The sequence below is a fragment of the Lipotes vexillifer genome, unplaced genomic scaffold, assembly GCF_000442215.2.
Source record: "Lipotes vexillifer unplaced genomic scaffold, Lipotes_vexillifer_v1.1 scaffold189, whole genome shotgun sequence".
In the NCBI taxonomy this organism is placed as follows: Eukaryota; Metazoa; Chordata; class Mammalia; order Artiodactyla; family Lipotidae; genus Lipotes; species Lipotes vexillifer.
The window spans coordinates 1,968,009-1,979,289 of NW_006785816.1; the positions used below are offsets into that span (position 1 = coordinate 1,968,009).

Below are 11,281 nucleotides of genomic sequence, written 5' to 3' on the forward strand. Positions count from 1 at the left end.
GCAACCTGAGTCTACAGTCCCCAGCGCACATGCCAGCAATTCCCTGCAAACCGTCTTGGTCTTGTTCCGGAGTCCACAGACCAGGGGTGGTTCCTAACCCCTCAGCTCTATAAAGAAGAAGAGAGGCCTGGAGAGCTACTGATTCATATTGACGGGGCCTCGGATCCAGATTGCAGGGTCAGGGCGGACTTCCTGGCCCAGATAGCACACAAACTCAGGTCTTGAAAGAACAGAGGCACTGGCCCAGAAACAGCTGAGGCAGAACGCCAGCCTTGGCGAGACGCGGAGATGTACCTGAGCACCGGCTCAATGAGGAAGCTGCCTGTAGCTCAACCAGGCAGGCGCGGGGTGATGGTGCGCGGGGAGAAAAGGAGCCAGGGGGCCGGGGCGTGCGGAGCCTTGCCAGCCAGCTGAGCTCTGACCCTTTAGCTGGAGTGCGTGGGAGGATTTAGACCATGTGGTTGAAAGCAAACCACCAGCCTCCCCACCCGGACATTTTATCCAAAGGAAATGTTCTTTAACAATGGGGCTTCTGCAGGAGGGCAACGTGTGGCGGGACAGGGGTGACCACACTGAGGCTGCCTGCTACAGGCGGGACCTTAGGAGATGACTATGGTGGCTATGAGCCTCACACACCACCTGTGAACCACCTGCTCCACCAGGACCTTCCTGAGTCACCCCTGGGCACTAGAGCTCAGGGACAGGGGCCATGGCCTGAATTACCACCTGCTGCCTGGGGCAGACTCTCATGGAGGGGCCCCTGTATGAAGGACCTTCCAAATCAGAGGCAAGATGGGGACTGCTGGTCTCAAGCCTCGAGGCCCCACCAAGGTCTAGCCTGGAAGGAGTGTTTCTGAGCGTGGAGCCTGATGAGAGGAAACCACCGTGATTATGGTATGGATTACGGAACCCCTGCACAGAGCCTGTGGTGTCTTCTGCTGACATCTGGGTTCGCATCTTGCAAAGGCCATGCAGCCCCGTGAAAGAAGCATGCCTTTGGAGTTGGCGATCCCTGGGTTCTGATGGTGACTCTGCTGTCCACTAGCTGTGTGACCTTGGGTAGCTGATCTAACCTCTCAGAGCTTCAGTTCCTTCACCAGGAAGATGGGAATCACAGAACGTCTGGCATAGATCTGCTCCAAGGACAGAATGGGCTCGAGTGGGGGGAAAGGGCTGGATGGGGCCTCCCTTTAGATGGCAGCGGGGACAGAGCTGGGACATTGTGCACTGACCTTTCCCCCTTCCTTCCTGAAGACAGAATCCCTATCTTGCTCCTGCAAAACTGCTGTGACCACAGGGGACGCTGGGCCCTTCTAAGCACCAGGGGATGAATCAGGCCATGCTGGTGGCACACCCTCCCTGGCCAGGTGACCAGCTGAGGCACTGACGTGTGTGACATCATCTGGCAAATGAAATGTGAGGCGAGTTTGCTGGGGTGGGATTGGGGGCACTTCCAGGAAGGTTTTCTTCACTTTTAAAAAGAAACAAGGTGGATATTTCTACTTTCTTCTGCCCGTTTAAAACTTGTGCAGGCCCTCTGACCTCAGGCAACACTTCAGGGGCGAGTGTACAGGTAGGTGTGGGAAGCCAGGCCTGGGGAACATGAGCTGTCCCTGTCTCCTCTGACCAGCCACGTTCAACCAGTCATCAAAATCATTACGACGGGGCTTCCCTGGTGGCGCAGTGGTTGAGAGTCCGCCTGCCGATGCAGGGGACACGGGTTCGTGCCCCGATCCGGGAAGATCCCACATGCTGTGGAGCGGCTGGGCCCGTGAGCCATGGCCGCTGAGCCTGCGCGTCTGGAGCCTGTGCTCTGCAGCGGGAGAGGCCACAACAGTGAGAGGCCCGCGTACCGCAAAAAAAAAAAAAATCATTAAGACGAATCAGCTGTCCTCTGCAACATAGCCTTCTGGCTACTGTCAACACCGGTTAGTATTATTATTCAATGGCAAAACTTCTTTATCCTAACAAGTGGTATTTATATCACTCACTGTCTGAGGTTCTGGGCACCAGCAGTTCCTGTGGGATGTGACAGTGATTTCTCCCAACTGAGTCCAGAGGCCCATCAGGACGCCCAGGCACGGGGTTGGTGCTGGTTCCTGAGAGGCCGTCTCCTACAATCAGAAGAGCCCCAGAGGCCAGAGTGCTGCCTGTATATATCCACACCCTCCAGAGGTTGCTTTGGTTTTAGGGTTCTTTTGGCTAAATGTATATACATTGCAATGCTCAAATCTACACCTTTATCAAGATATAAACATGCCAACATCTGTCCACAAAAATAATTTTTTTAATGGGTTTAATAGATTTGAAACTTCATTTTTTAAACTTAAGCCTCATTTAGGCCTAGTTGCGGGTTCAAAGGAAAATAAAGAACAAAAGCAACTCCCTATTCCCTGCAGGTTAATACAGGCCAAAACGGAGGGATTTTCCTTTGTTTTCCGTACTCTTAGCTGTCTTCTGAAGCTCTCGATCTTTTCTCCAACAACTCATTTTTAGACACGAGCCCAAGTACCACCCTTGGTCCCCAAAGAGCCTTTTGTGATGTCACGTGTAACTTCAAGGTGGTAATGCCCGTAGGGGCTCCAATGCTTAGCTCTCCTGCCACGAGATCACCCACTTAGATAACGACCCCTGTTTTTACTTTTTTTTTTTTTTTTTTTTTTGCCGTACGCGGGCCTCTCACTGTTGTGGCCTCTCCCGTTGCAGAGCACAGGCTCCGGACGTGCAGGCCCAGCGGCCATGGCTCACGGGCCCAGCCGCTCCGCGGCATGTGGGATCTTCCCAGACCGGGGCACGAACCCGTGTCCCCTGCATCGGCAGGCGGACTCTCAACCACTGCGCCACCAGGGAAGCCCACGACCCCTGTTTTTAATAAGATGACTTCACTAAAAATGTGAACAAAATCTAAGCCAACTACAGCTACCTTGGAGTGAACACGTTAACACTGAAAAATCTCCTGGCTGCTCTATAACTAACCATCCCATAGTGCTAGCTACTTTTATTTAAAATACTATTTTTAGAGCTGGAGTTTCATACACGCTGGTGTGGAATGAAAACATTAGAAACGTCTTAACAGGACCTAAAGCACTGGCAACTCCAAGGCTAAGCCAGAGGTGACCATGTTGGACTCACAGTGAAAATCTTCCCGGGTCGAATGGTGTTCCCCGCCTGGACCTCTCCACATGGCTGCTTTAGGACACTGACCTCTCGATGGTGAATTTCACTCCAGCCGGCTATTCTTTTTATGCTCTGCCTTTGCTCTCTCTTCACGGGGCTACAGGATGGATGCTCTTGGCCCATCTTGGCCCAACCAGTTTGACAGATTTCTTTAGGTAGCGTTGTTAACTGGGGCTGTGTGGCAACGTCTGGAGACATTTTGGGTTGTCACAACTGGGAGGTGCTGCTGTCATTTAGTGAGTAGAGGCCAGGGATGCCACTCAACATCCTACACAGGGCAGCTCATCACAACAAAGAATTATCCGGTTCAATAGGTCAATCGTGCTAAGGTCGAGAAACCCTAAGCTAAACGAACTGGTTGTCGGATTTGCCTGACAATTGACTTTGCATGTTGTGTAATGGTTAAGAGCACAGCCTTTAGCATCTCAGAAACTGGGCGAGTTACTTACCAGCCATGTGGACTTGGGCGAGTTTGCAAAACCTCGCTAGGCTCTTCTGCAAAATGAGGACTGATAGGGTCGTTGTGAGGATTAGCTGGGATAAACATTTGTTAACGGCATAGTGCAGTGCCCGGCAGGTGACTAGCATGTAACACATTCTAGTAGAGATCATGCCCCCCCCACCTTGTTTTCTTCAACTTTCTTAACGATGTTCCCATCTCTTTCTTCCACCCCCATTCTCTTACTTTTCTCTCCTTTCTCCTCACTTATCTTTTACTACTGCCTCCTCTCGCCTGTTCCCCTCCCTCTCACTCTCCCTTCCTTCCTACCCATCCCCTCCACCTCTCTGTCTGTTTCTCCCTCTTTCTCATTCTCTCTCTCTCTCTCTCACACACACACACACACACACACACACACAGACACACACACACACACACACACACACACACACACACACACACACACAGCTGCATCTTTAGGTTTCCAACATAGAAGGCAAATATGTAACCTTCAAAATCACTAACATCAAGTAAATTTAATTCCCTAAAATTCATGGGGACAGGGGAAGGGGTGTTTGAAATCCTGGTCAGATGGTGATCATTTATATGAACATGATCAATTCGCTGGTCCAGTCAATTTGTATTTTTAGCCACACGAATGACCAATTAATAAAAAAAGTTAATCGCACCTGCCATGAAAATATTTGAAGACACCAAATTTTACAGCAGTCTATATCTTATAGTCAAAGATCTGGGCAAAGCACTGTGATGGCCAAATCCATCTTGCTACACTCGCAGGAGGAAATGATCTATTTTCCAGAGACAACCAGGCCTTGGTGACTTGTCATCGCAGGGAGAGGCAGAAGCCCTTTCTCGACACACGGCTCTGTCACTGGGTGACCCTGGCGCGGGCTGTGGGGTCTGGGGTGCCTGGATTAAATCTCTAGTGAGATGACCGGTGACGCCAATTTGTTCACGTGTGTCACCTCTTCCGTGACCAGCTGTTTCCCCTGGTCTCCAGCTGTGTCCCACGTGCCATGCTTTTTCACCACTTCCGGCCTTGCTCCCTCCTCTGCGTTCTCACAGTACCTTGAACACACTGGCTCTACGTACACACCACATGGTCCTAAAATTACCTGGCCACATGTCTATCCCCCCAACACTGTGAATTCCTCAGCGTGTCTGTTCATCTCCTTCAGCTGTGCGTTCCCAGCACCAATCACCTGGCCAGGCATACGTTAGGTGCTCCATAACTGTTTATCAAATGAATAAATGGAGGCGGCTTCTTCATTCGGAAGGGCCCCTGCAATCCTATTCAGTGTTAGGACTTAGCTCAAATGCCACCCTTCCCCTGGAGCATTGTAGGCCCTGCCATCAGAAGCAGCTATGGGAGCTGTTATAGCGCTTAATTCTGCTTTGTGTTCACATCAGCACCCACGGGTCAGCCTCTGCCATGAAACTCTGAACTCCTGGTGGGTGGGCAAGGGCTGCGTCCTGCTCATGCTGTATCCTACCATCTGAGGATTTAGCACAGGGCCTTTCGCAGAGTAGACACCCAGCAAATATTCCCAGCATGAAAGAGCAAGGCGTCGAAAGAGGCAAGTGCTCTCTCGTTTGATGCATTTTGATGGCATGATTTGAGAATCGGTCATGCTTGCTGGTGGAAATTGCACTCTCGCTTACCTAGACCTCAGATCCAAGTAAGCAGTATACGGCCTCCGAGAGCTGCCTCCACTTACTGAGCATCCACGTATACACAGTTCTGTGAGAGGCATCTGAAAACTGACTTCCCCGCTCTGTTCCTGAGCTGTTGGCCCCCGCTCCACCTTCCATAGGACCCAGGACGGGATATCCCAAAAGTAATGATTCCCCATCCCATCCTACTGCCAACAGACTTCCAGTTATGTCTGCGGTGCTTATTATCAGTCTTGACAGGATGCCGATGAACGGCTGCTGAAGTAATAACCTGTACAAGCTTCTGAAGGGGAGCCTGCCTTTTACACATCAAGAATCTTCAAAGTGTGTTTACTGTGACTGAAAACACAATTCCACAAACATACATCTTCATCAAAGTGCTATATAAAATAGTAAGCTAACAGGGGACTGTAAAAATAAACTACAGTCCATCCAGAGGACAGAATACCATGTAACCATTCAAAATCACATTCTCCAGGGATATCTGCAGGTGGGAAAAATGCTCACAATCACTTGTTAAGTGAAAAAGCAGGTCACAGAACCACATGTGCTTGAGCCTGTTTTCTAAATTTACTGCATGCAGCCAAAAATCCCTGGAGGCAAGTATACTAAAAAAATGTAAACAGTGATTGCTTCTGATTGGTGGGATTATGGATATTTCTTATTGTACTCTTTCTATTTTGGGTATTATTTTCTTTTGTTGGGGGGAAAGGAGATATTTGGAGAAGCCACCTGATTAGTTCTGATCAATGGCTTCCTTCACTCTAACTCCCCTCAGGTGCAGAGGGCCGAAAGGATTCTGGCCTCGGCACTAGTGGAGGCCTGCACCTTGGGTGGACCATCTAGCCACCACTCATCGGCTCAAAAAATGGACGATCCCAAGGGAGCCAGGGGACTTGTGTCACCCAGTGACGACACGACACCCCTGGGGAACCCCTCTGTGTTTTCCCTGACTCCCTCCCCAGTTCTATAAATCACAGAGAATCTGAATCTCCCCACTCTGCCCTCATACGGTTGAACCCTTGCCGGGGATGAAAGAAGTGACCATTGGCAAAATCCTAATAAAGAAGACTCCAGGGGTCGGAAACTCGCTGTCAAAGCCTGCAGGACTTTCACAACTAAATCTGACAGCCTAACGCAGGAATCTGGAAGAACCTTCTAGATAGAGCTGAGGGGCGTCAGCAGTGCTATTCCATGCTGTTAGAGCCAGCTATGCCACAAGAAGGGACAGCCCAGATGTTTTGAAGCACACACTGTCTCTCCCAGGTGCCACCATCTTACTCCCTGCGGTGTCTTCCCTTCCCCTGCTCTCCTTCCATCCAGGACTGAGCTGATGTTCAGGCCCTTGCACTGTGGAGGATAGAGAGTATTTCCTCTTTTGGCTGCCCCGGTGCAGCTCTGGCCCAACCCAAAGCAACAGAGAGCAGGCAGCACTTTGGGGAAGACCTGGATATGATACCTCCTCTGCCACGTCACCTTCCTCAGCTTCTGTTTCTCACCTATCAACTGAGAAGTAGAAGTTAATAGAACTGTTTTTTCTAACTTGTTTTTCTCATTTTTTGGACACGCTGCACAGAATGTGGCATCTTAGTTCCCTGACCAGGGATCGAACCCACGTCCCCTGCAGCTGGAAGCGCAGAGTCTTAACCACTGGACCACCAGGGAAGTCCCCAACTACACGCAAGCTAGACCAGATAAAATCACAGGTGCTCCGGTTGAGGGGACAGAAGAAGAGGCAGAACTCTGCTTTCTCACCCTCCCCGGCACAGACCTGACACTCTCCCGAGGAGCTGAGGCAGCTTGGAGGGCACAGCCCACATGATCTCTCACGTTCCCCCTTTGCCCACACTCCTAAACCCTTCGATTCTCTGAGCGTGATGCAAGCTTACCGGTCGACGGCGATGACCCCGAGGGTGAGCATGCTGGCCGAGCTGATAAGCAGGTAGAGGAGGGCCGAGAAGTTGCACCAGACCACACCGAAGATCCATTCCCTCCGAACGGAGCTGGTCGCCACGAAAGGCAGCACCAGCACGGACAGCAGGAAGTTGGACAGGGTCAGGCTGAAGACGAACTTGTTGCTGAGGGTGAGGAGATAGGACTTCCTGTACAAGGTGACCACGATTACCAGGTTGCCCAGGCAGACGAAAATGGTGATGACGACAATGGCGATGAACTCGGTGACGACGACGCCCCCTTGGCCACCGTCCTCCTCGGTGAGGTTACTCAGCTCCTTCCTGTGGCTGAGGGAGGAGTTGAAGCTCATGGTCAGTGCGCCTCGGCGGGGGGTGGGCAGAGCATGCTGGACGACTGGAAAGACAAGACCCAGAGACAGGAGAGCAGTCATCAACCCATAGCATGTGCACTTTACAGAAGAGCTGCAGAGGCCCCAGGTCACCCAGCCAGTCGTCTCCACGCAAGCTCTACAGAAGTGGCCAGCTTTCTACAACCGACTTTCTATGCGACTCACTGTGTCCCTGTGAACGATGTGTTCCCCCAATCTATTTATTTATTTATTTATTTAACTTTTGGCTGCGTTGGGTCTTCGTTGCTGCATGCGGGCTTTCTCTAGTTGCAGCGAGCAGGGGCCTCTCTTGTTGCAGAGCACGGGCTCTAGGCGCACGGGCTCCAGTAGTTGTGGCACGCAGGCTCAGTAGTTGTGGCTCACGGGCTTAGTTGCTCTGCGGCATGTGGGATCTTCCCAGACCAGGGCTCGAACCCGTGTCCCCTGCATTGGCAGGCGAACTCTTAACCCCTGAGCCACCAGGGAAGTCCACTCCTGCCCCCCCGAGTCTAAACCACCCTATCCATTCTCCCCAGGACCAGTGGTTCAAAACCTTTAATGTACCTAAGAATCACCTGCAGTACCAGCTCAAAGAGCTGATTCTTGGGCTCCATCCCTAGAGATGTCTGGTCCCAGAGAACAGAGGTACAGCCTAGGAGTCTGCATTTTAGACAACCACAGGGCAGGTGATTCTGATTCAGTCCACCTGGGCTAGGCAGACTGCTGCTTTTGACTCCTGCAATGCAGGGTGGACCCTGAACCAGCAGCATCAGTATCACCCGGCGCTTACTAGAGATGCAGAATCTCATGCCCACCTCTGAACTGCTAAATCAGAACCTGCACGTTAATGCCGTCCCCAGTTGATTCATGTGCCCATTCAAGTTGGACAATAAGATTAGCATAGGAATCATTCTGAGATCCCTAAGCAGGGTTTAAACAAGTACAGTTCATACTGAGGCATCACTACTGCTCTCATCAGCCACGGTGAGGGAGGGCAAGGAGCTGACACTAATGATAAATGGGTAAGAGGAGGCACAGTTTGAGGTCTTTGCCCACAAACACTGTTCTCAACAAGGGGCAGTCCCTGCTCTTGGGACGCTGGCTTCAGATCTTGCTGAAAGCTCAAGGTTGACACATTTTAACATTCAATCCTACAGACGAATGTTTCTCCAAAAGTTTCATCTACTTGAATCAGCCAAAAAAATCCTACAGATCACTTTCCCCACCTGCTCTTGTTCCCAGCAAAGAGAATACACCAGAAAGGAAGGAAAGATTGCTTTCCCCGAGCCAGAAAGCAAGAACCCTGTCGCCTAGACTGCCTACACACAGCAGCAGAGCCTTCCCGACAGCGCCCACCTGACCTGGCACCTCTGTCCAGACACCTTTGGCCACAGGGAGCTGGTAGGTGAGGAAGGCAGTTCTTCCTCTTCCCAGCAGCCCTTAAGGCCAGTTAGAAAGTCTCCCTTTACCAACAGGCGCACTCGTAGGTCACAACCACAGATGCTGCGAGCTTGAGTAACATCAAATAATTTTAATCCCTCCTCCCCTTGACAGCCTTCAAATCCTTCACAGATTACTTGCTTTCTTTTCTCCAGATTAAAACTCCCAGGTTCCTGATGTGACTTCTAGACTCTTTACTAACTCAGACTCCCTGCTTTGGACTTGCCCATGGATGTCAACGACCCTCTTAATTTGTGGACCCCAAGACTGAACGTACCGTTCTGGACACGGTCTAGTAAGTGCATAAAGGGGCAATTTTCTCCATGATCAGGATAATCTTCTGATACTATTCACTCTAGGAGTGCATTTTCTTTTAGCAACCATATTACCCTGCTGGACTTACATAAATGTGTGGTCAATTAAAACCCAAAGTTCACACACATTTGAGTTTCTGTGAAGGCAGGTGTCCCCCAGGCTTAAATTTATGGCATTAGTGTTTTTAAGCCTAAATCCAAAACGTTATGTCTACTAAATTTTACTTTGTGCCTTTTGGCCCGTATTTCCAGGCTGCTAAAATATTCTGAATTTTGATTCAGTTATGCAATACGTTAGGTACTCTAGCTTTGTGTAGTAAATATACTTTAGAATTATGCCTTCTATATCTGTATCTTTGTAAGCTTATTTCTGGGTTTTGCTTTTATTTTTTTGAGTTCTGAATTTTGTTCACTCTTATAAGTAAATTATTAACTGGTATCTCAAAATAAAGTCCTACATAAGCATGTTATACTAAATTGCCTAAGTGATAACAGTGTGGTAAAGAAAACAAATTCTGAATCGTTAGACAAATGACAAAATGGGAGAAAATATTTAAAACATATCACAGGACTAATCATTCTAACTTAAAAATAAAGAGAGAGAAAAAGATAGAAAAGTGAGTAAAAGACATTTTAAAAAATTGTAACGATATGAGATGACGGATGTTAACTAAATTTATAGTGGTAATCTTTTTGCAATATACACGTATATCAAATCATCATGTTGTACATCTGAAATTATACAATGTTATGTGTCAATTATATCTCAATAAAACTAGAAAAAAAAGAGTTCACAGAAAAAGATATACCAATTGTACTTAAACACATGAAAAGATGCCCCATTTCTTCAAAATAAGAGGAATGCACTTTAAAACTACACTGAAGTACCATTTCTTTCCTTTCATGCCACTAAAGATTCAAAAGCTTGGCAACAGTCACTGCCGGTACGGCTGGGAGGAAGCAGGCATTCTCCAACGCTCCACATGGGAACACAAAATGTAACAGCGCTAGGGAGGGGGATTTGGCAATACCTAACCAAGCTACACAGGCACAGAGCCTTTGATCCAGCAATTCCATTTCTAGATGTTTATCCTGAAGACATAAGTTCGTAATATTAAGTAACAGATGCCCACGGTTATTTTATTCATTGAGGCAGTAGTTGTTATAAAAAGAAAATATGTGAGAAAAAGGGGGAAATAAAAATACATTTGCCCATAAAATATACATAAATATATGCTTACTTATACAAAAAGAAAAATAGGAAAGATAACCAGAAACAAAGATACAGATGGAAGTGGACTTCTCTCAGTATGTTTTTACAGTTTTGCCTTTTGAACCAAGTAAATATTTTACATACTAAAAAGGTTAAATAAAAATGGATGCAAAAAGCAGATATAAAATTGATTGCAAACTGAAAAAAAAATAAGGCTAAGTATATATTAGATTGATAACATAATCATACAGAGAAAAGAATTAAGTAGCTTTTAAATATGATATTTTGACTGTAAACTCTTAATGGTACATATTGTAAAGAGAACAACTAAGTTTACTTAGTAGGTTAGATGTTGTTAATGGTGTTTTAAGTTTACAATTCTTTTGAGTGTACAGCAACTGAGTATACATGCTTATGTTGGGAAACACATTTCTAATCATGGGAGAAAGGAGATATGAATTATAAAATAGACAAAGGTGAAGAAGAACCCTGTGGTGTTAGCTTGGTTATTGCAGGCATCAGTATGAACTCACTCTTCAAATACAAATATAAAAACAGGATTGGGGGGCTTCCCTGGTGGCGCAGTGGTTGAGAGTCCGCCTGCCGATGCAGGGGACGTGGGTTCGTGCCCCGGTCGGGGAGGCTCCCACATGCCGCGGAGCGGCTGGGCCCGTGAGCCATGGCCGCTGAGCCTGCGCGTCCGGAGCCTGTGCTCCGCAACG

The 11,281-nt window shown here is 48.4% G+C and overlaps 1 protein-coding gene across 3 annotated transcripts in view; it reads right to left on the reverse strand.

Annotated features, from left to right (window-relative positions):
- Nucleotides 1-11,281, reverse strand: part of GPR161 (G protein-coupled receptor 161) — a 47,292-nt gene that overhangs the window by 13,406 nt on the left and 22,605 nt on the right. The window contains exon 1 of one of the 3 annotated variants that reach the window (XM_007458106.1): nt 7,201-7,615. The exons of 1 other annotated variant lie outside the window; for it this stretch is intronic. In XM_007458106.1, coding sequence (XP_007458168.1) covers nt 7,201-7,574 — 374 coding nt within the window. In that variant the 5' untranslated portion in view covers nt 7,575-7,615. Of the gene's footprint in view, nt 1-7,200; nt 7,616-11,281 lie in introns of those variants that run through there. One more of the 3 variants, XM_007458107.1, reaches the window with a different exon arrangement.